The sequence below is a fragment of the Jaculus jaculus genome, chromosome 5 (assembly GCF_020740685.1).
Source record: "Jaculus jaculus isolate mJacJac1 chromosome 5, mJacJac1.mat.Y.cur, whole genome shotgun sequence".
Lineage (NCBI taxonomy): Eukaryota > Metazoa > Chordata > Mammalia > Rodentia > Dipodidae > Jaculus > Jaculus jaculus.
In genome coordinates this window covers 12,248,282-12,273,220 of record NC_059106.1, presented here as the reverse complement: position 1 = coordinate 12,273,220, position 24,939 = coordinate 12,248,282, and the positions used below count along the sequence as shown (strand labels likewise).

At 45.1% G+C, this 24,939-nt stretch overlaps 1 protein-coding gene across 1 annotated transcript; it reads left to right on the top strand.

Annotated features, from left to right (window-relative positions):
• The first annotated feature begins 1,689 nt into the window (after positions 1-1,689).
• On the top strand, positions 1,690-24,939 carry Rbm34 (RNA binding motif protein 34). Its single transcript, XM_004659639.2, has 10 exons — positions 1,690-2,064; positions 2,778-2,911; positions 8,170-8,401; positions 11,103-11,162; positions 12,851-12,894; positions 18,351-18,434; positions 18,784-18,847; positions 21,900-21,939; positions 22,741-22,859; positions 24,380-24,939. The coding sequence occupies exons 1-10, from the start codon at positions 1,690-1,692 to the stop codon at positions 24,653-24,655; spliced, it is 1,428 nt and encodes a 475-aa protein (XP_004659696.2). The 3' UTR covers positions 24,656-24,939.

Here is a 24,939-nt window from a genome sequence, read left to right as displayed (position 1 = left end):
GGAGCTCCTCATCTCTGCTCAGTCCTTTCTCATCCCCTACTGGTGTCAAGCCTGTGATTGTGCCCTAAGGTTTCCTGGAAATGCAGACTATGACATGTGCTGTCATGTCTCGACTGACCTCCCACGCTGATGCTTGGCAAGCTGGTTCACATCCATCCAGGAGCTAGAGAATGGATCAGAACATCCTAGGAGGAGCACACCTACCCTAGGGCACAGCGCAAATGGGTACATGGCGTTTGTCAACTTAAGAGTTCTCTTATAGCTTACTACAAGGAGGAAATGCCAAGGGTAGGGAATTCAGCCTGGACCAGAATGGAGTCTTGTGTCTGTCTTTTCCATGAGAATCATACTTTCACATCTAAAAAGACTGTACCAATAACACCAGTGCAGAACACGAATATGGTAAAAATGGTTGGATTTGGGAGGTTTATGTTTCCATTGCAGAAAGTAATTGTCATAAGCAGATAGCATCTGGGGTGGGCCCTGAAGGATGAGAACAGTATTGTACAGAGGAAAGTTTAGCCAAGAATGACAAAAAAAAAAAAGGGAGCTGAAAGGATGCTAGGGCTTGGGGGGACATAGTCCCCCTCCCCCCTTTCTCACTTTAGCCCAGACACTGGGCAATCCTGCCTGCCTGGCCCCAAGGATATTCAAGTGAGCCACCAGTCCCTGTGAGCAAAAGATTTTCAGTGCCAAGTAACTCCTGGCAAAATGGCGGGACAGCGTTGAAACCTTGGCAGTACATGGCTAGTGGGTTAGAACTTTAAAGTTATTTTCAAATGAAGTCAAACTTGAGAAAAGACATAAGAATAGAGTTCTGTGGAGTCTCCACAACAACTCCCAGACCACTAACTCTTCTCACCTCCCGCCTCCACCAGGAGCCTCATTTCCTGCCAGATGTCCTGCAAAATCCCTGTGCTACAACTGACATGCACCAAACCCTGGTGATCGTTTCTATATATACATAGTTTAAGAGGAGAAAGAGGCAGATAGAATGGGTGTGCCAGGACCTTCAGCCCCAGCAAACGAATTCCAGGTGTGTGTGCCACCTTGTGCTTGTGCTTTTACATGGGTCCCAGGAAATCGAGCCTCAGTCCTTTGGCTTTGCAGGAAAATGCCTTAACCGCTGAACCACCTCTACAGCTCTCTCTCTCTTTTTAAAGAAAATGTTATTTATTTGCAAACAGAGAAGGGGAGACGGAGAATGGGCACGGCAGGGCTACTAGCCACTGCAAGCGAACTCCAGATACATGTGCCACTTTGTGCATCTGGCTTACTTGGGTCCTGGGGAATCGAACCAAGGTGGTAAGGCTTTGCAGGCAAGTGCCTTAACCGCTGAGCAATCTGTCGGGCCCATCTTTTCCTTTTGAGAAGCTCACTATGTAGCTAGTCTAGGCTGGCCTCTAACTTGCGGTTACCCTCCTGCCTCGGCTTCCCAGGTTGATTTGCATTCTCACGGAGACCTGCACTGCTTCGAGGACCTGCACGCCGAGGTCAGTGTTCCGAGCGCACCACGTCCCGCGGCCGGCCACGGGCTCGGGGCCTTGGTTCAACAGCCACGCGACCCAAGCGCACCAGCATGCTCTCCCAGCGCGGGGGATCGGAAGAGGAAAAGGCTACGGCTGTGCCTTGCGCTGGCCTCGAGGGCGGAAGGGGCGGGGTTTCTGGCGGAAGTCCGTCGGCTTTACTATGTCTGGGGCGGAAGGGGCGGGGCTCCTGGCGGAAGTCCGTCGGCTCTGCTATGTCTGGGGGCGGAAGGGGCGGGGCTCCTGGCGGAAGTCCATCGTCTGTGCTCTACGCCGGGCCTCGAGTTCGGAAGGGGCGGGTTCCGCTGTAGCGGGAAGTGTGTACGGCTGGGCGATGGGGCGGGTGCGGGGAAGCCGCGCGGGCGTCTGCGTTAGGAGCCCGGACCAGGGCCGCGGACTCGCCGACTACGTGCTGGGGCAGGTGGCCGACAGCCTGCGGCAGGGACCCGGGCCGGGGGGACGCGCCCCATGGCGCCTTGCAGGCCTCTTCCGTGCCGGGACTCCGGGGCCGGGTCCTCTCTTCGTACCTGCGCCGCCGGTGAGTGCGCTAATTTTGTTTGTTTTGGGTTTTTTGCTCTTTTTTTTTTGTTTTTTTGAGGTAGGATCTAATTCTAGCCTAGGCTGATCTCGAACTCATTGTGTATGCCCAGCCTGGCCTCAAACTTACAGAGGCTTAGGGTTAGTACTGAGAGTACTTGGCTCTATTTTTTTGAGACAGGGTCTCATGAAGCCGTGTGCTGGCTTTTTAAGTACTGAAGATGACCTTTAAATTCTAACGCTCCTGCCTCTGCCTCTCCCAGTGCTGGGTCTGCAGTGTTGTTCTGCCATACCTAGCTTTACTGTTTCTGAGACAGGGTCGTACTAACTTGCCGAAGCTGGCTTTGGCTCACTCTGTAACCCAGGCATGGCTTAAATTTTCTTTCTTTTTTTTTCTAGGTAGAGTCGCACTCTAGTCCAGGCTGACCTGGAATTCACTAAGTACTCTCAGGGTAGCCTCGAACTCATAGCAATCTACCTACCTCTGCCTCTGGAGTGTTGGGATTCAAGGCGTTTGCCACCACGCCTCGCTTAAATTGTATTGCAGGTTTGTGCCACCAAACCCAGCTTCATGGCTTGATTTCATGTACGCTCTGCTTTTCTGTAATACCAGTGAAGGAAGGGAGAGAGAATTTAGGAAGATAATAAGTTCTTGCTTAGGGTCAGAATTTTGCATAGGATGAGACATCCAGTGTGACTTTAATGTTTTAAAAGGAAACACCTAAGAAAAGGAAAGCTGAGGAGGAGGAAAATATGCCTCAGAGTAAAAGGCCAGCTTTGCAGCAATGTACAATTAAAGTGAAAGTGAAGAGTCGTCCTTCTGAAGCAGACAGAATGTTGGCAAGCAGGTTGGTAATGCTCCTTTTAGTTGTAATAATGAAATTAGGTGGGGGAGGGACTGGAGAGGGCTCAGCAGTTAGAGGTGCTTGCTTGCAGAACCTGATGGCCCTGGTTTGATTTCTCAGTGCCCACATGGAGGCAAATACACAAGGTGGCACACACATCTGGAGTTTCTTTGTAATAGCAGGAGGCCTTGGTGTACCTATCCTCCCTTTCTGCTTGCAAATAAATATATGTTTTAAAATTTTCATTTTGTTTATTTGAGAGAAAGGCAGTATGAGACAGAGGAGAGAATGGGCACACCAGGGCCTCCAGTCACTGCAAATGAACACCAGTTGCATGTGCCACCTTGTGTATCTGGTATACATGGGTTCTGGGGAAATAAACCTGGGTCTGTAGGCTTCACAGGCAAATGCCTTAATCACCAAGTTATCTCTGCTGCCTGCAAACAAATAGTTTTTAAGAAATTGGATGGCAAAAGGTGGGGGGGGGGAAGGGTTAGATAGATAAGTCAGTGGTAAAAGTACTTGCCCATGAACCCACTGATGCAAGTTCTATTCCCCAGCACCTACATAAAGCCAGATGCACAAAGTAGTACATGTCTGGAGTTGTTTGCAGCAGCTATAGACCCTGGTGCACCCGTATTTACATTCTCTCTTTCTCCCTACCCCCCAGGGTGTGTTGGCACCACATCTTTAATTCTGGCTCTCTGGAGGCAGAGGTAGGATTTCTGAGTTTGAGGCTAGCCTCAGACTACAGAGTGAACTCCAGGTCAGTTTAGGCTAAAGCTAGACCCTCCCTTGAAAAAACAAAAAAAGGAACAATAAAGAAAATACCCAATTTTTCCTAATTTTTACTCCTGTTGAGGGAAGTTGATTTTTCAAGTTAGGGTCTCACGAGCCCAGGCTGACGTGGAATTTGCTATGTAGTCTCAAGGCAGCCTCAAATGCATGGTGATTCACCTACCTCTGCTACTTGAATGCTGGGATTAAAGGTATACACCACCACGCCTGGCTCATTGTTATTATTTTTCCAGTTCATTTGAGTTAGGATCCAAATAGCACCATCAACATACTTCCAGTTACCTTTTTTGTTTTGTTTTTGAGGCAAGGTCTCATGTCCCAGGGTGACCTCAACCTTGCTTATGTAGCAATCAGGATGACCTGATCCCTTGTCCTACCTTCTAAGTGCTGATATTACAGGTGATTGAACCTAGGCCTTCATTCTTACGAGGCAAGAATTTTACCAGCTCTTCAACCCCCTAAAGTATTTATTTTTTTAATTTTCTTGCCTGTTGGTGTTTTTTTTTTTTTTAATTTGTTTTTATTTGAGAGCAACAGAGAATGGGCGCGCCAGGGCTTCCAGCCACTGCAAACGACTCCAGATGCGTGCGCCCCCTTGTGCATCTGGCTAATGTTGGTCCTGGGGAATCGAGCCTTGAACTGGGGTCCTTAGGCTTCACAGGAAAGTGCTTAACTGCTAAGCCATCCCTTCAGCCTGCTGTTGGTGTATTTTTAAAATAAATATTGAGGGCTGGAGGGATGGCTTAGTGGTTAAGATGTTTGCCTGTGAAGCCAAAGGACCCAGGTTCAATTCCCCAGGATGCACATTAGCCAGATGCACAAGGGGACCCAGGCGTCTGGAGTTTGTTTGCAGTGGTTGGAGGCCCTGCCTGGCATCTGGCATGCTCCTCCTCCCCCCTTTCTCTGTCAAATAAATAAAAATTTTTAAAAATAATAAACATTTATTTGTTTATGTGAGAGAGAAAGAAGCAGATAGAGAATGTGCACACCAGGCCTCTAGCTGCCACAGATGAACTCCAGACACATGCGCCACCTATGCACCTGGCTTTTATTTACGTGGCTACTGGAGAATAGTACCTGGGTCCTTTGGCTTTGCAAGTAAGCACCTTAACTGCTAAGCCATCTCTCAGCCCAATCTTTTGGTTATTTTTTGTTTACTTGTTTTTGGAGTAGTCTTGCAATAGCCCAGGCTGACCTGGAATTCACTATGTAGTCTCAGGGTGGCCTTGAACTCACGGTGATCCTCCTACCTTTGTCTCCAGAGTGCTGGGTTTGAAAGTGTGTGCCATCATGCCCAGCGGGTTTTGTTTTTAACTCTTTATTGACAAACTTCTATACACATTTACAATGTAGCATGATCATAATCCCCTCCTTCCACCCTCCTTTTCTCCCCTCTCATGCTCCCCCTCCACTGAATCCCTGCTTTCCAACTAGTCTCTTCTATTTTGATGTCATTGTTTTTCTCCCTCCTATTCAGGTCTTGTAGTGTAGCATTAGCCACTGTGAGGTCATGAATATCTAGGCCATTTTGTATCTGGAAGATAGTTTTGCACAGCACTCTTCTCCTTCCTTTGGCTTTTTAACTTTTTTTATTGACAGCTTCCCTAATTATAGACAATAAACCATGGTAATTCCCTCCACACACTTTTCCCCTCACCAATTCACCCTCTAACATATCACCTCTCCCCTCAGTCTCTCTTTAATTTTGATGTCACCATTTTTCCTCCTATTGTGAAGGTCGTGTGTAGGTAGTGTCAGGAAGTGCAAGGTCATGGATGTCCAGGCCATTTCGTGTCTGGAAGAGTGCATTGTAAGCAGTCCTACCCTACCTTTGGCTCTTACATTCTTTCTGCCACCTCTTCGACAGTGGACCCTGAGCCTTGGAAGGTGTGGTAGAAATGTTTCAGTTCTGAATATTCCACTGTCACTTCTTAGCACTATGGTGCCTTTTGAGTCATACCTGTGGCCACCACCATCTGAAAACAGAAGCTTCTCTAACCAATAGTAAAAGCAGCATGAACATGTGGGTATGAACACTAAGAAGAACTTACAGGGCAGTTTGATGAGCATAATATATGCATTTAGCCAGATACCTGCAGGCGTTGCTCCCATAAAGCTCCTGACCTCCCCTACCATAGCCTTTGTGTAGGTTTTCAGTACCAGGCATGTGTTCCCTCCCATGGAGTTGGTCTCCAGTACACTTAGGTTCTTACAGTCTTTTCACTGCCTCTTCCACAGTGGTTTCTGAACCTTGGAGGGTGTGATAGAGATGTCACAGTGCTGAACACTCCACTCTTCTCTTTTCAGCAATTGGATGCATTTTGAATCTCCCCGGTGGTCATTGTCATCTAAAAAGAGAAGCATCTCAAAATATCACGACATCAAAATAAAAGAGAGACTATTTGAGAGGAGGAGGGGATATGAATGAGAGTGGAGTTTCAAAGGGAAAAGTGGGGGGAGGGGGGAAATTACCAGGGGATATTGTTTACAATTATGGATGTTGTCAATAAAAATTTTTTTTTAAATATTTTGGAACGTAAACAAAAGGTATTTTGAATGAGGAAGGAGGTGGGACTCACTGTGCTCTCTGTGAACAGTGCATCCTTGTGAATGATGTGATAGGGTGGCCAGATTCAGGTAGAAGTGGATCCTGGAAGATGGGCTCTGTGAAGAGCCCAACAAGAAAAACATGAATGAACCCAAGGCAGAGGATTCAGTACACAGGGTGACAGTGGGCAGTTGTGGTTCTGATTCAGGTCCTGGCTGGGCCTGCAATTTTGAGAAAGTTACTTTAGTATGAGTCATTGTGGCGTTTTCCAAAACGATTTTTTTTGAGGTAGGTTCTCCCTCTATCCTAAGTTGACCTGGAATTCATTCTGTACTCTGGAACTCATTGTGATCCTTCTACCTTGACCTCCCAAGTGGTAGAATTATAGGTGTGCACACACCATGACCAGTCTTCCTGCCTGTTTTTGGTACTATTTTATATATTTGTCTACTTCCGCTCACTAAATGGAAACTCAATAAAAGAGAAGCTTCTCTAATCAAAACTGAGAGTAGCATTAACATATGGACATATATTTAGAGGGCATTTTGGTGGGTATGATATATATTTATTTGGCCAGACAACAATAATAGTTTATCCCTTAGAGCTTATGACCTCCCCAGCCATAGGCTTTTAACTAGATTTTCAGTAATAGGGAGGGATTCCCTCCCCTAGAGAGAACCTCAGATCTAATCACAGAGTAGTTGATTTCTCTATTAACAGACATGCCACCGTTACATCACATGGCACATTTGGCCTGTGCGGCCAGAAATAAAGCTTGTAGGGCTGATAACCTAAATTATTTCTTGAGAGAGTATTTTACTATGTAGCCTGACTGGTCTCCAACTCCCAAGTCCTGAGATTATAGGTGTGTGCAGCTCTGCTCATCTTGTGCAGCTTCTCATCTTCTGTAAGATAGATTCTAGCCAGGCATGCTGGTGTACACCTTTAGTCACATCACTTGGATGACAGAGGTAAGAAGATTGACATGAGTTCGTGGCCACCCTGAGACTACATAGTGGATTCTAGGTCAGCCTGGGCTAGAGCAAGACCTTGCCTCAAAAAAAAAAAAAAAAATAGCACAAATACAGATTCTAACCCCTTTGGGTAACATAGAAACTTTTTCTCACCTGAGATCTAGCATTCCATACTGTCACATCTCCTAGGTAAATTACCCACTGAAATGAACACACCCACTAGCACACAAAGCACTGATGGGCTCTCTCATTAGTGGAGCTTATCCACCCAGAGATGCTTTTCTTGGACTTCTGTCTCTTTTTCTTTACCTGTAAACTAGCTTTTTTGGGGGGGCGGGGGGTTGTTTGAGGTAGGGTCTCACGTCTCACTCTAGCCCACGGTGACCTGGAATTCACTCTGTAGTCTCAAGGTGGCCGTGAACTCATGGCAATCCTCCTACCTCTGCCTCCCAAGTGCTGGGATTAAAGGCATGTGCCACCATGCCCACTTAAACTAGCTTTTTTAAAGATACTTGTTACTAATGCTGTTGCCTGATATTTTTAGCATTCCTTCAAAGGTAGAACTTGGGGTATTTTTGTTGTATGGTGGGCGTTGTTTTATTTTCCCAAGGTAAGGTATCAATCACTCTAGCTCAGGCTAACGTGAAATTCACTCTAGTCTCTGACTAGCCTCATACTGGGATCCCCCTACCTCTGTCTCCCAGTGCTGGGATTAAAGGCATGTGCCACCATGCCCGGAAAAGTGTTTTTAACTCTTACCTCTAGTTACTCTGTTAGGGAATGCTATTTTGAGGCTTTTGATAAACTCATTAGTAGTAAGGTTTCCTTTAGGGAAGCTAGAAGTCATAGAATATGTCTGCTCAGAAGAACAATTCTTTGATGAGGCAAATGCTGACTTCCTATGGCTCTTCTTATTGTCTTTGTCTTTCCTTACAAACCAGGGAAAGTGCTCTAGCGAGTGCTGACTTAGAAGAGACTCACCAGGAACAAGGGCAGAGAAGGAAAGTGTCTCGGCACAGTGTTAAAGCAGCAGGTGTAAAGGAGCCAGAGAACTCAGCCCTCAGCCTGGACGACAGTCAGACGAAGAAAATCCGTGCCAACCCTGAAGAAGAGAGGTTGAAAAACGAGAGGACTGTGTTTGTTGGCAATTTGCCCGTCTCTGTTAGTAAGAAGGTGAGTGTATGCTGCGCACGTGGTCCGAGTGCATCGCAGCAGCTCACCTGGAGAGCTCATGAAGTGAGCCCCGCAGGCGACTGCCGCGCTGCCACCTCCCGCCCTCAGCCTGCGTCCGCAGACCGACAGGGCGTCCACATCTGAGCTGCGCACCCTACCGTACTCAGACTTTATTGGTCGCCAGAATATTGCAGTGGCCTCTCTGGCTTGTTTTCTTTCTCAGTTGCCCCACTTGTCCAGGGGGCAGGAATACAGACTGGCCTTTATCCTTCATACTGCTCTCTTCCTCACACACGTGTGGGTACCGCCCGACTAGTAGGTACTCGCATGTATTTGCCATGGGGAGAATGAGCATCCCCTGCCTTTCTCCCATGCTGCTGGTGTCACTGAAGCACAACACAACCTGCCCTTTAGTTGTACCTTTAGACTGTTGGAAGCGCTGGATCCCATCAGTCTTTAGGGGCATGGGTTGCATTCTACCTCCTTAAAACCAAACCAGTGCTGAATATGTGCCCCTCTTCCTCTTCTCCTTTTGCCCCTGGGCATTTTATTTGAAGGGTTAACACATGCTTTTTTTTCTTTATTTTTTAATATTTAAAAAAATTTTTCTTACGCTGGATGGGTGGCACATGCCTTTAATCCCAGCATTCAGGAGGCAAAAATAGGATTGCCATGAATTCAAGGCCAACCTGAGACTATGTAGTGAATTTCAGGTCAGCCTGGGCTAGAGTGAAACTCTAGCTCAAAAACCCAAAATAAATAAATAAATAAAATAATAGTAATAATAATAATTTATTTGAGAGAGAATGGTGCACCAGGGCCTCTACCCACGAACTCCAGATGCATGCACCAAAGCTGTAGAAATCATTGATTATTGTCCTACCCATAAAAACATATATTCTCTAACATCTTGAGGCAGGCATAAGAATAATGTGTGAGACTTACTAGGATTTTCCCTGAGCTAGTGGTGGTCTAAATCACAGGCAGCTAAAGAATTTCTCTTGGGAACAGCATCCTTGAAATTCACTTTTGGTGCTGTAGATAGGGCATAGTCGTTAAAGGTATTTGCTTGCATAGCCTGACAGCTCAGGTTTTGATTCCCCAGAACTCATGTAAGACCAGATGCACAAAGTGGTGCATGTATATGGAGCTGGTTTGCAGTGGCAAGAAGCCCTGGTGCACCCATTTTCTCTGCTTGCAAATAAATAAAAATAAGAGGCTGGGCTTGGTGGTGCACACCTTTAATTCCAGCACTCGGGCGGCAGAGGTAGAAGAATCGCCATGATTCGAGGCCACCCTGAGACTGCATAGTGAATTCTTGGTCAGCCTGGGCCAGAGTGAGACCCTGCCTCTAAAAATAAAAATAAAAATAAGGTATCATTCACTTCTGGTTTAAACTATGGTAAAAAGATGAGAGAATATTTGCAAGATACACATCTAACATGTGTTTACATACAGTGTAGTTTTCAAAACCTTCAGAGGAAAAATACTGTGCAGTCCATGGATGCTATATGAAGTTAAAGTGTGTTTTCTTCCTTCAGTAAATGTCTGTAAAACTTTTTTTGTCCATCCAAGTGCATAGTTGCCCATTTTCTCCTGAAATGTTCTTTGGATTTTTTTTTTAATTATTTATTTGAGAGAAAAAGAAACAGATGGGCACACCAGGGCTTCTAGTCACTGCAAATAAACTCCATCTTGTGCATCTTGCTTTATGTGGGCACTGGGGAATTGAACCTGTTTCCTTTGGCTTTGCTGGCATGCACCTTAATCACTAAGCCATCTCTTTAGCCCTTCTTTGGCTTCTTTGAGACAGAGCTTCATATAGCCAAATGGCCTTGAACTCACTATGTAGCCAGGGCTGGACTTGAACTACTGATTCTCCTGTCTCTACCTTGTGTGCTACCATGTCCAGGTTTTTTGTTGTTGTTGTTGTTTTTCAAGGTAGAATTTCGCCTGAGACTATATAGTGAATTCCAGGTCAGCCTGGCCTAGAGTGAGACCCCACCTTGAAAACAAAACAAAAAGATAGGGTTTCACTCTAGCCCAGGCTGACCTGGAATTCACCATGGAGTCTCAGAGTGGCCTCAAACTCACAGTGATCCTCCTACCTCGGCCTCTCGAGTGCTGGAATTAAAGGCATGCACCACTTCACCTGGCTTTTTGTAAAATATTTTTATTTATTTTTCTGAGAGAAAAAATGGGAATGCCAGGGCCTGTAGCTACTGCAAACAAACTCCAGACATATGTGCCACCATGTGTATCTAGCTTATGTGAGTACTGGGTAATTGAGCCTGAGGTCCTTTGGCTTTGCAAGCAAGTACCTTAACTGCTAAACCATTTCTCCAGCCCTGAGAATTTCCTAAAATGAAAACCAGCAATGAAAAATTATCAATTATCAGATTATTTTGGTATTATTCCTTTTTGTGGCACTTATTTAATGTTTCCGAATGTTAACAGTGTATGTTGGGACTGGGAAGATAGATGGCTCAGTGATTGAAGGCACTTGCTTGCAAAGCCTATGGCCTAGGTTCTGTTTCCTGGAAACCCATATAAGCTGGATGCAAAAGGTGGCCCACATGTCTGGGGTTTGAAGCAGCAAGAGGCCCAGGTACACACACAGATACATGCAAATAAGTGAATAAAACTTCTTAAAATTCTATGTAATAAATGTAGCTAATGTATATCTCTTGTTTTGTTTTAGAAACTGAAGTCATTTTTTAAAGAGTATGGGCCAATAGAATCTGTACGATTTCGTTCTGTGGTACGTATTCTCTCCCCCTTAAAATTGTGTACCCTTAATACGTTACCTTAATACTTGGTGCAGATAAGCTAGAAGAGCGCCTGAATGCCTTACGAGCGAGCAGGTATTAATAGTCCCAGGGAGAAGAGTGGCTCCTCGTGTCTCTTGCCATCTCTGCATTTTCTGCCTAATTTCAAGCGATGTCCTCATCACTAAGGCCAGTGCTGTAGTTTGGAGAGAGTGGGTGTCTTCTGTTTAGAAGTAGACTAGCAGAAAAGTTGGTACTTACTGAGTAGTATTTCTGGAGCCATAAGCAGCCCACCCGTTGCATTCTGTACAAATTAGTACTGAATGCTTAGACTCTGGGCATGGACAGGTTGAGTGTTGAGAGTCAGGCTAATGGTAAACTGTAGAAGTGGTTGGTACTTCTAGACACATTATGATCATATTTCTTTGAGGATGAAATCAGTACCATTCCATTCTCCTTTTCTTGGTACATGGTTAACAGCATGACATAAGTTCTAGAAAACTGTTTTCCATGTAATTAGGTATATAGGAAATGTTTTCAGCTCAGGGTTCTAAGTTGAGTCATTCATTTTTTTTCCCTTGACCTCTGTCATTACCTCTTGATAGAGTAGTTGCAAAGGCCTCTCTGGCTCCTTCTGTCACCCCATCGCTGTCCATCTAATCTTCCCAAAGCACTTCCTCCCGCATGCACATCATGCACACCCCTTGGTGTGGTCTTACCTGCCCTAGTTCTTCCCTTGAAGCCATCCTCACAGTTTGAGATCCCAGCGTCCAGTCTTGAGTGTGATGTTGGTCTCGGTAATTTTTTTTTTCTTTTTTTTTTTTTGGTCTTTTGAGGTAGGGTCTCACTCTGGCTCAGGCTGACCTGGAATTCACTATGTAGTCTCAGGATGGCCTTGAACTCTCGGTGATCCTCCTACCTCTGCCTCCCGAGTGCTGGGATTAAAGGCGTGCGCCACCACGCCCGGCTAGGTCTCGGTAATTTTTTATCTCAAACCTCAAGGTGTGTCTCTTGTGCACGCTTACTCATTCCAGGCTGGCATTAAAGTCAGCTGAGGTTGATCTCAAACTCCTGACACTCCACTGTCCACCTCATAATACCACCATGCCCGGCTCTCCAGGTTCTTTCACACATTAAGGTAGTTACATCTGATCATTTCCCTAGAATAATACCTTTTTGCACTTGTGTGTAGTATGCATGCATATTCTGTGTGCATCCATACGTACAGGTGTACATTCCCCATGCACACATGTGGAGGCCAGAGGATAATGTTAGGTGTCCTATTGCATGGCACATTGGTGTGTCGCCTTGAGGCAGAGTCTCTCATTGATTCTGGAGTTTGCCATTTTCATGAGCCCCAGTGATTCTTCAGTCTCTGTTCCCTTGGGGACTGGGGTCACGCTTCTGTGTACATGGGTGCCGGGAATTAAAGTCAGGCCGTCATGCTAGTGCCGTAGGTGCCCTTACTGCTGAGCCATCTAATCACATTATACTTAGATATTTAGGCTTCACCTGACCTGTAATTCGGTAGCTAGGGGTATAGTGGAGCACCTGTTTGGTATGCCTGATGCCCTGGGTTCAGTCCCCAGGAACAAAAAATATAAGAGGATGAGAATGTTACATTATATGAAGAAGTAGTTGAAATACTGGATTTTCTTAAATATTTTTTTCTTCTTCAAAGATTCCAGCAGAAGGAACTCTTACCAAAAAGTTGGCTGCAATAAAGTAAGTTTATAATGATAGTTCTACAGCATCTTAGTGTGTTCTGAGGGACCCTTGGGTTGAAGAAAGGAGTTGCTGTCACACAGAGTGGGAGGAACGGACGGCCTGGTGCGCATGAGCTTGTTTTCCTGCGAGGGATCCCGTAGCCCCGAGCCACTTTGCACTTGTCACCTCGGCTGCTGTCTGGAAGAGCTGGTTACCAAGCTGTGTTCTCACAGGCTTACAAACAGTAGCCTTTGTACTTCACAAAACAGCACCAGCCATGTGGCAGGTGAAAGTGACATTTCTGGTTTCCTTTGAGTGAGTGTCTTGTCATATTCTCCTTCTTATCTGCATGGTTACTGCTGCTTGCTTTTGTTTTGCATGTCAAATTGTTGGTCTTACTGATTTGGTGGGATATCATTGAAGTCATCCTTTTGTGTTATGAATTAAAAGGTTTTTCTCTAATACTTGCATATTGATTTTTGTGGTGGAGAATTTTTTAAATGCTTTTTTCTTTTGGTTTTTGAGGTAGGGTGTCACTCTAGCCCAGGCTATGTAGTCTCAGTGTTGGCCTCAAACTCAGTGTTGATCCTCCTACCTTCCTATCTATGTCTGCCTCCCCAGTACTGGGACTAAAATTGTGTGCCACCACGCCCACAGGCTTTTAAATGCATTTTGCACCCCCCCCCCCAAGGTAGGGTTTCACTCTAGCTCAGGCTGATGTATTTTCCATTTTTTAAAAAATGTTTGTTTATTATTTATTTATTTATTTGAGAGCGACAGACAGAAAGAGGTAGATATAGAAAGACAGGGAGAGAATGGGTGCGCCAGGGCTTCCAGCCACTGCAAATGAACTCCAGATGCATGTGCCCCCTTGCACATTTGGCTAACCTGGGTCCTGGGGAATCGAGCCTCGAACCGGGGTCCTTAGGCTTCACAGGCAAGAGCTTAACCACTAAGCCATCTCTCCAGCCCGCATATTCCATGTTTTTTTTTTTTGGTTTTTTTTTTTGGTTTTTTGAGGTAGGGTTTCACTGTAGTCCAGGCTGACCTGGAATTCACTATGTAGTCTCATTGTGGTCTTGAACTCATGACAATCCTTGTACCTCTGCCTCCTGAGTGCTGGGATTAAAGGCATGCGCCACCACGCCCAGCTGCATTTTCCTTTTTTTTTTTTTTTTTTTTTTTTCAGAATAAACACAAGAACCAGACTTCCACAAAGCAGGAATTCTGACTTGTTATATATTCTTTTTTTTTAATTAATTAATTTATTTATTTATTTGAGAGTGACAGACACAGAAAGACAGACAGATAGAGGGAGAGAGAGAATGGGCGCGCCAGGGCTTCCAGCCTCTGCAAACGAATTCCAGACGCGTGCGCCCCCTTGTGCATCTGGCTAACGTGGGACCTGGGGAACTGAGCCTCGAACCGGGGTCCTTAGGCTTCACAGGCAAGCGCTCTCTCCAGCCCGCATTTTCCATTTTTAAACAGCCTTTTTTTTTTTTTTTTTTTTTTTAAGGTAGGGTCTTGCTCTAGCCCAGGCTGACCTAGAATTCACTATGTAGTCTCAGGGTGGCCTTGAACTTGGGGTGGTCCTCCTACCTCTGCCTCATGGTGTGCGCCACCACACCTGGCCCTTTTTTTTTTTTTTTAATATTTATTTGAGAGGAAGAAACCGAGAGAATGGGGGCATCAGGGCTTCTAGCCCCTGCAAAGAAACTCCAGATGCATGTGCCTCCTTGTGCATCTGGTTTACATGGGTCCTAGGGAATTGAACCTGGGTCCTTAGGCTTACCTAAGCAATCACCTTAACCACTAAGCCATCTCTTCAGCCTGTGCTATAACCTTCTGTTCCCTTTTTGTCCCCATTCCACTGAGGCCTCTGTGGGTTCTTGGTGCTCACTGAGGGGTCATGAATGCACCAGTCAGTCTCCAGGCACGGGTAAAGTGCCTCAGTACACAGTCCCACCCTATGGCTCTAACATTTTTTTCGGTCGCCCTTTTCTGCAATGTTCCCTGTTCTTTGGGTGGTTGGATAGGAACTTTTGTCATGTAATTGTATTTTCCTTTTTATTTTGTTTATTTTTAGTTTTTAGCTTTTTGAGGTAGGGTCCCACTCTAGCTCAGGCTGACTTGGAATGCACTATGTAGTCTGAGGGTGGCCTTGAACTCATGGCGATCCTCCCATCTCTGCCTCCCAAGTGCTGGGATGCATTTTCCTTTTTTATGTAGCTAAATATTTTTATTTATTTGTTTGCTTATTTACTTGTTTATATATTTTTGGTTTTAGTTTTTGAGTTAGGATCAAGGTTTTCACATGTTATTCAAGATCAAGTGCTGCGGTTTGTAAGCGGGCTTGTGTTTGGTAAGAGTGGGGGAAAAGTCTCTCATGACCTGGCCCAGACTCAGACCTAGGTCAGCCCAGCGATCTCTCTCTCAGGTGACCCTGGTCAGCTCCTACTTCCTTTATCAGCCAAGCTGTGTGCTTGATCAGTCTCGAGCAGTAGAACGCTACCATCCACAGTGTCAGGAGACCTCCATTCCTCCGGCCCTGGGCTGTCCACCTTGAGTGCAGGGTTGCTGTCCCTCCCCCAGCACCTGAGCCTCTGCACTGTGAGCAGCTTCTGTCCTATAGCCTCTTGTTCCCACCGATGCATGCTGGGGCTCCTGCCCACGCAGTCTCTCCTGTGGAAACCTGTGGAGGTCAGCAGGGGACCCCTGCAAGTGGTGCACCTGGCTGCATCTGTGGCCTCTGGAGTTGAGACTCAGACACTGTTCTCTCTCTCCTCGGAGGGAGGGACCTGTCCTTAATGGCCAGACTGCTTGGAGTCACCCCCCACCCCCAATAATGTTGCTTTCTGCCAAAGTTGCCCTGTGGGCTACCTATTAAAGGCAGGAGTCATGCTCTTTTTGGCTTCTCTGTTCTGGGGCTGGTGGGGGGGGGGGGTGCTGACCCACAATTCTAGTTTCCATTAGTGGTTCTTGATTACCCATTGAACCTGACATAAGGCCAGCTTTTATCAAGTCTAGTGGAGTTAAGTTTCTTTCTCTTGGGATCTGTGTAACAAGGAAGTATTTCCCCTAAGTATCAAAGACATGTCCCATTCTTGTGTTCCTGGGAAGTCCCTGGATGTGTTGGCTTTGGGCATTGTTAGCAGTGTTGTGTGGAGGAGTAAGGTTTTGCGCTCTGCTAAGATTAGCTTCTGTGCTGTGCCAGACTCATTATTATATGATCACCGTCACATGCTTTCTCTGTGCCTGCTTCCTCATGCATTAAGTCAGAAAAACCACACCATGGCTGGTATGAAATGAGATACATGAACTGTTGTTTTTATTAACGTAAAACAGTCAGGTGGTATAGTATATTACTATAGGTTACCACAAGCCATGCTTGGCACTGTGTGAGGACAGACACATACCACAGCATGGGTGTTGTGCTCAGAGGACAACTTTCCACTATCAGTCCTTATGCCTTCCTCCTGGCTTTTTTTTTTTTTTTTTTTAATTTATTTGCAAGCAAGGAGAGATAGAAGAGAGAGAATGGGCACAAAAGGGCCTCTAGCCACTCCATAAGAACTCCAGATCCATGTGCCCCCTTGTGCATCTGGCTTATGTGGGTTCTAGGAAATCGACCCAGGTCCTTAGGCTTCACAGGCAAATGCTGTAACCACTAAGCCATTTCCCCAGTCCCCTGTTTTCTCTTTTTTTTAAAATCTATATTGTATTAAAAATCCAGAAGCGGGCTGGAGAGATGGCTTAGCGGTTAAGCGATTGCCTGTGAAGCCGAAGGATCCCGGTTCGAGGCTCAATTCTCCAGGACCCACGTTAGCCAGATGCACAAGGGGGCGCACGCGTCTGGAGTTTGTTTGCAGAGGCTGGAGGCCCTGGCGCGCCCATTCTCTCTCTCTCTTTACCTATCTGCCTCTTTCTTTCTGTGTCACTCTCAAATAAATAAAAATAAACAAAAAAAATTAAAAAAAAAAATCCAGAAGCCATAGCTTGTTACTAGAAAATTCTCGGTGCCTGGGATGGGATGCTTCCAGTGAGTCATTGGCCTCCAAAACAGTCTATGGCTCCTGAGTGTTCCACCGTCCAAAAAGTACTTTTCCATATGATTTATTTATATCCTCTTAGTCAATCTGTGAATTTATAAGAAATATAGGGGGCTGGAGAGATGCCTGAAAACCAAAGGACCCAGGTTCAATTCCCTAGTACCCACATAAGCCAGCTGCACAGGGTGGTGCACACATCTGGGTTCATTTGCAGCAGTTGGAGGCCCTGGTGTGCCCATTTTCTGCTCTTGCTCTCAAATAAAAAAGTAAAGAAGATAGAGGTGCATTGCAAACCACAGTACTGCCTTGTGCTTAGCAGAGCCTGGGTTGTAGGAAGTTTTACAGGTCAGAGTGTGTGAAAGGGATTAAGATAAGAGTTGGCAGTTAAAAATTTTTCAAAAATGGGTGGGGAAATTGAGAGAGAATCATGTGGACATTACTCAGAAGACCTAACTAGTCAAAGAATGGACACAATAAAAGCGTGATGGAGCTGTGCGTGGTGGCGCATGCCTTTAATCCCAGCACTCAGGAGGCAGAGGTAGGAGGATCACCATGAGTTTGAGGCCTCCCTGAGACTACGCAGTGAATTCCAGGTCAGTCACCCTGGACCAGAGTGAGACCCTACCTTGAAACCCCCCCCTCCAAAAAAAAAGTGTAATGTGTAGAAATAAACATGGGTTTAAGACTGCATTGTGGGCAGCCACCAGTTCATCTAAAAGTAGGAGTACTGTGAATTGAAAGAGAGCTCATCTTGCAAGCATGAAGACCTGACTTTATCCCCAGGATCCATGTAAGAAAAAGTCCAGTGTGGAGGCAAGCATTTGTAATGCCAGCACTGGTGGAGGGGAGACAGGTGCATTCTTGAGGCTCACTGGCCAAAACTTAGGAATGACACCTGAGGTTGTCATTTGACATCTGTATGTGCCCAGACACACATGAGCAAACACACTCAAAAGTGGAAAAGAGGGAAGGAGGGGCCACTGGGTGGTGATGGCTGTCAGGGCTTTAGTTTGTGATATGCTGAGCTATTTGTAGCCTGGTGACTTTCTATGTGAAGGTTTCATTTGGCAGGGACAAGAACAGTGAATTTTTAACTGTTAGATACAGAGTTGTAGCTATGCCGGGCACGGTGGTGCATACCTTTAATCCCAGCGCTTGGCGGGCAGAGGTAGGAGGATTGCTGTGAGTTTGAGGCCATCCTGAGACTACATAGTAAATTCTACGTCAGCCTAGACTAGAGACCCTACCCCAGAAAACCAAAAAATAAAAAAAAGAACAACTCAAAATGCCAATGTTTGAAAAGATGAAACTTCCATTTAGGAAGTCTTTTCACACTGTTGGATGTAGAAAACTGGCTAGATTTGTTATAGTGAATTGAGCAAGTTAACAAATTTTACATTGCTTTTTTTGTTTTTTAATCCATAGGCGTAAGTTTCATCCAGATCAGAAAAGCATCAATGCTTATGTTGTGTTCAAAGAGGAGCATGCTGCTGTTGAAGCGTTGAAAAGGTGATGCTGTCTGTGGTGTGGATAGACACCTTTCCTCTATTTTTTTTTTTAATTATTTATTTGTTTGACAGAGAGAGAGAGAGAATATGGGTGCACCAGGGCCTCTAGCCACTGCAGAAGAACTCCAGACTCCTTGTGCATCTGGCTAACCTGGGTCCTAGGGAATTGAACCTGTGTCCTTTGGCTTTGCAGGCAAACGTCTTAATTGCTAAGCCATCTCTACAGCCCCTTTCCTGTATTTCTGTAGGGGCTTTTGTTTCAGTTGCTTGCTTTTATTTTCGAACAGATATTTTCATAATTAAGTACTTAATGTTGAACATTCATCTGTTTTCTCTTTGTGTTTATTTAGAAATGGAGCCCAAATTACAGATGGATTTCATGTTCGAGTTGATCTTGCATCTGAGACCTCCTCTGTAAGTAGTGATTTTAAGAGAACCAGGCATGGTGGTTCGTGCTTATAATTCCAGCACCAGAGAGTGATGCACATGGATCACCAGGAGTTTGAGGCCAGTTTGAGAGATAAATATATATTTATAGGTCAGCCTGAATGACAGTACTAGTCCAAGTCTCAGAAAAAAACTAGCTGGGCATGGTGGCACACGCCTTTAATCCCACCACATTGGAGGCTGAGGTAGGAAGATCGCTGTTTGAGGCCACCCTGAGATTACATAGTGAATTCCCGTCAGCCTAGACTAGAGTGAGACCCTACCTCAGAAAACCAAAAATTAAAAATAAGGTAAGAACCACTCAAAATGCCATTGTCAACAATGAAAAGAACAACAAAAGCGGAGCCATTTGAAAGGAAGGGCTTGAGCCAAGAGTGTGTTCATGAGGGAAACAGGAAGCCAGAAAGCCTTGTTCTCCAGTAGGTGCTGAGAGGGTTACAAGGGCTTATGGGAACATTCACTATGGGAATAGGTCGTTTCCCTTTGAAGCTGTCCTCTTCAAGCAAATGTTTTTAGGCTGAAGTCTATAAAGTTACTCTTAGGCTGTGTGACTCACACCCACAATCCCAGCAACTGGGGAAGCAGATGCAGGAGGATCACCACACATTTGAAGCCACTGTGCTTTTGTATAGTAAGTTCCAGGCCAGCCATGGTGACAGACCCTGTAACTAAACAAGAAATGGTGTTAGTCATTCAATAGTTTTTGAGAAACTACCCTATCAGGCTTTCTCAGTATGCACTGGGGATGTGCAGCAGGAGGGACTGGTTCTGTTTAGTGAGGCATGCTGTCATAAGCACAGGATGCTTTGTGTTCTGCATTGGGGTACTTGGACAAGCCAGCAGGAGGGCACAAGGAGGGCTTCCAGAAGAACAGACTTCTCACCAGTGTTCTGAGACATGCAGCATTACCTCTGCAGAATGTTCCCAAAGGACAGTGGAAATTTCCAGGCAGTCAAGGGACATAAGTACTGGGAAAGAAACCTACCTAGTGCAGTTAGGTTCACGTTGCTGTAGAAATCACTCAACCAAGAGCAGCTTGTGGGAAAAAAAAGGTTTATTTTGGTTTACAGGCTTGAGGGGAAGCTCTACGATGGCGGGGGAAAATGATAGCATGAGCAGAGGTTGGAAATCACCCCTTGGCCAACATAAGCACCAGGAGAGTGTGCCAAATACTGGCATGGGGAAACTGGCTACAACACCTATAAGCCCACCCCCAACAATACACTCCCCCAAGGAGTCATTAATTCCCAAATCTCCATCAGCTGGGAATCTAGCATTCAGAACACCTAAGTTTATGGGGGACACCAGAATCAAACCACCACACTACCTTAACTTACTTGGGGAATGACAAAAGCTTGGTGTAGGGTCTTTATGTAGATATGGTGTGAGCGGCCATCCTACCCAGCTACGCTTTGCACTAGCTGATGGGAACAGGGACTGACTGGGTCAAGAGACCATGGTCTGAGGGCCAAATTCATATGCTACCTGTTTTTATTAATAAAGGTGCTGACCAGCAAGTGCTTTAACTGCCAAGCCATCTCCTCAACCCCTTTTCAAAATTTTTAGACGCAACCAATTCATGAATCACAAATACATGCCAATTGATTAGATGATTATAATCTTTTTTCTTTTCTTTCTCTCTCTCTGGTTTTTTGAGGTAGGGTCTTGATCCAGCCCAGGCTGGACCTGTAATAATTCACTGTATAATCTCAGGATGGCCTTGAACTCACAGCAGTTCTCTAACCTCTCCTTCCTGATTGCTGGATTAAAGGGATGTACCACCACGTCAGCTTAATCTTTTCTTTTGACAAGTACTATACTTAAGAGGATATACAAGTGGTCATTGACATATCTGTGGCCTCTTCACATCCTGTCTGCAGCCAGCAGAGTGGAAATTTGTTCCTTTGTAGAAGCAAATTAGATGTGAGGACATCTGCAGGCCTCCTCCCACACACACTTTTTAGGGACATCCCTAGGGACCCATAGGCCATGACTGGTGAGCCAGTTCACACTTGTGAGATGTGGAGTACACCCCGTCCTGCCACAAACTTTGTGGAAATTCCTTCCAGGGTTTTCTTTTTTCTTTTTGTCTTTTTCTGTGAATTATACTTAAAACCAAAAGGTCACTGTAAAGCAAGGGATGACCCCATTTCTTACAATCCAGGCCCAGTACTGCTGCTCAGCGAGGCCTCCTTACACAAATGGGAGTGCTGGGGGCCTCCAGGGATGGGCTTTCCTGGGGGAGACTGTCAGTCACATCAAGCTGACCTGCTAGTGTAGCCTGAAATCTCAGCACTCCAGAGGCTGAGGCAGGAGGATCACCTCAAGTTCCACACCAGCCTAGGCTACATAAGTAGGATCCTGTTTTTAAAAGGTGGGGATGGGCTGGAGAGATGGCCTAGTGGTTAAGGCTCTTACCCAGGTTTGAGTCCTTCTCTGACTATATCTCTGTTTGTAAATAAACAAACAAAATGTTTACTTAAAAAATAAAATAAAGTTGCTGGCCGAGCTGTGTGTAGGAGGATTGCTGTGAGTTCAAGGCCACCCTGAGGCTACATAGTGAGTTCCAGGTCAGCCTGGGCTAGAGTGAGACCCTACCTTGAAAAATCAAAAAAAAATAAATAAAATAAAATAAATAAATAAAGTTGCTGACCCAAACACACATCTGTTTCCACATCATTTGTGGTTACTCTCAACTCTAATGTAGAGCTGAGTAGTTGCAACTGACAACATGGCCCACAGAGCCCAACACATTTGCTCAAGGGCCCTTTGCAGGCAAACTGTGTCTGCCTTCTAATAGCGGGCTGTTCCTGATCACAGGCTTTTGTGTCCTGTAAAGGAGGACGCTTCTCTGGTGCTCACTGTCCAGGGGAGACTGAGAAACAGCTGTTTAAATGTGTGGTTGGGTCAGAAGGTGGCTGACCTGGCAGCTATAAAGGGATATGGAATGTTAGGGACTTTGGCGTTTCCATTTCCTGGTCCACTGATTTATTTCTGCTAACCTTTTTTTCTGTTTCAGAGGGATAAAAGATCTGTATTTGTGGGGAATCTTCCTTACAGTAAGTTAATTTATGAAAATTCAAAAACTTATTAAGTGATGGGGAAGGAGTTGGCAACACAGTATAATAGTAATACAGGGCTTTCCTGGCATGCATGAGTTTCTGAGTTCAGTGCCTAGAACAGTTACAAACAACAAAAGGAAAATGAGTACTTTTGGGCACTGTAACTAGTTCGTGCCTATAAGCCCGGCTACCCAGGGGTCTGAAGCAGGCACAATCAAACTTGAAGACTGCCTTGGGCAACTTAGCTGTCTCAAAAGTTTTTTTGTTTTTTGTTTTTATATAAATCAGGCTATACCTTCTTAGCAGAGCACTTTTCATGCCATTTGTAAAGCTCTAGGTTCAGTCCCCATTACCACCAGAAACAAACTCTAAATGGGAGTGGTTGTACAATGTTTTGCTTGCTTCTTCCTCTAGAAAGCATGCTATGTGTTTTCATGGGACTGTGTTTGACTTGTCACTTTGTCACACGTTGATCAGCAGCTTTTACATGTGTTCATGTGTGTGAGTATAGGCATACACATGCCTCAGTTCACGTGTGGAGGTTGTAGGACAACTTCATGTTGGAGGCAGAGTGTCTCTTAGTTCACTGCTTTTTTTGCTAAATTAGCTGGCTATAGCTTCCCACCTCACAATACAGGGTTAGCCCTACAGCATCCCTGTTTATGTGAGCTCCAAGGGTCTGCACTCAGGTGTTGAGGCTTGTGTGGCAAGTGCTTTCTTTACCTACTGCCCCCTCCCCCCCCAAGCTTTCTAAGGGCACCAGGTGTTGGCCTGTGTTGTGGTTTGATCTGTCTGTAGAAGTTGAAGAATCTGCTGTGGAGAAACACTTCGTGGACTGTGGAAATGTCATGGCTGTGCGGATCGTGCGAGACCCAGTCACTGGAGTGGGTAAAGGGTTTGGCTACGTGCTCTTTGAGGTATGGAAATCTAGTGCTGTTGCTGTCTTTGACATGTTCTGGGAAGGTTGTCACTGCTGTCTTCGTTGAGATAGGACAGCCATTCTCGTCCTGATTCTGACAGCTTAAGTGTTTTTTGTTTTTGTATTTTTTTGTAAATGAGAGAGTGTGAACAAACAGGAGGGGGAGAGAATTGGCACATCAGGGTCTCCAGCCAGTGCAGTCAAACTCCAGATACATGCACCACCTTGTTTCACATTGTGCATCTGGCTTATGTGGGATCTGGAGCGTCAGACATGATTCCTTAGGCTTTGTAGGCAAGCGCTTTAACTGCTAAGTCATCTCTCCAGCCTTTTTTTTTTTTTTTTTAATTTTATGAGTGAGAAAACAGAATTGGCATGCCAGGACCTCCAGCCACTGCAGTTGAACTCCTGATCATGCTCCACCTGGGTCCTGGGGAATTGAATCTGAGTCCTTTAGCTTTGCAGGCAAGCACCTTAACCACTAAACCATCCCCCCAGCCCTGATGCTCACTTATACTGTCATCCCCTAATGCCAGAAGGTGGCAGTGCTTTTTGATTGTGCACACAATAATGAAATGTTACTTATATTCTGCCTGTTTTCCTATATAATTGCATTTTGTGTTTTGTTTTGCTATAGTGCTGGGGGTCAGGGGAGAGGTTTAAACCCAAGGCCTTGAGTATTTACCTGCATTTTAGATTCCTTCTTTGGAGTAGCATATCCATGATGGTCTATGACCTCTTTTGCTTTGGGTTTTTCAAGGTAGGGTCTCACTCTGGCCCAGGCTGACCTGGAATTCACTATGTAATCTCAGGATGGCCTCAAACTCAGGCGATCCTCCTACCTCTCCTCCCAAGTACTGGGATTAAAGGTGTGCACTACCATGCCCAGCAGTATATGACCATTTTGTAGAGTGTTTTTTCCAACTTTGGAGACACGTTTTACTATGTATCCTCTGCTGGCCTGTAACTCACTAAGTAGACCACATGAGCTTCCTCCTTTCTGAGTTGCATGTCCTTTACTTAGAGACTGTGAAGTCCTTTCACAGTCATCATATTGTGGACATCAGAAAAGCCAGCATCAATATTTCTGTATTAGAATAACAGGGCTTTTAGACCCAAAGAGAACAACCCTCAAGTTTCACTAGTTCTACCTCATAGACTATAGGAGAGTTCCCTCCCTTAACTTATAACAGGAATATTACAGAAAGTGACTCAAGTAGGGTTATTGGTTCCAAGAATTGCACGTGACTAGTTTGTGACAGCATTGAGATTGTAGCTTAGTGTGCACATGTGATGAGGCAGGCAGCTAGAGCGCTTCCAGGGAAACTTGGGGAGCATAAACGAGACTTAAACAGGGCTTGCTGCCAGGACACTTGGGATTGGTCTTCTAGTGTATAGCAGATGGTGGGGGCTTCAATGTTCAGGCTTGAAGGTTAACCTACTAGCATCTAAATTTTACTAGTCTCGTTGCATATGAGTTTCTAGTTAATATTAATGTGTGTTTCTTTTTAATTACAGAACACAGATGCTGTTCACCTTGCTTTGAAATTAAATAATTCTGAGCTAATGGGAAGAAAACTGAGAGTCATGCGTTCTGTTAACAAAGAAAAATTAAAGCAACAGAATTCAAATCAAGCTTTGAAAAATGTCAATAAACCAAAGAAGGGAGTGAATTTTGCTTCTAAGGCTGCAGGACATTCTCAAGGTGTATTTATTGGAGAAAAAGCAGTTCATACTAAAAAGAAGAGACAGAAGAAAAGTGTACAAACTAAGAAATCCAGAAAACAGAAGTAATGGTCAGAAGCTGCCAGCTTGCTTCCCATGGAGTGCTACTGGCTAGTGCAAGCTCCTGCATGGATTGAAGGGGATGGGAATGCCTCGTATATTGAAACATTGTTTGTGTGTAGACACATATCTCATGGGCTATGTGTTGCTAATGATGTGAAATGATTTCAGGCCCGGAGTGAATGCTTGCAGATTTATCTTTGACTTTAGTGTATGTCAGAAGAGCCCATGCCCCCATCATGTTTTTTCTCCCTAAGATAAAGATACAACATGTGTAGAATATGTAGAATGTA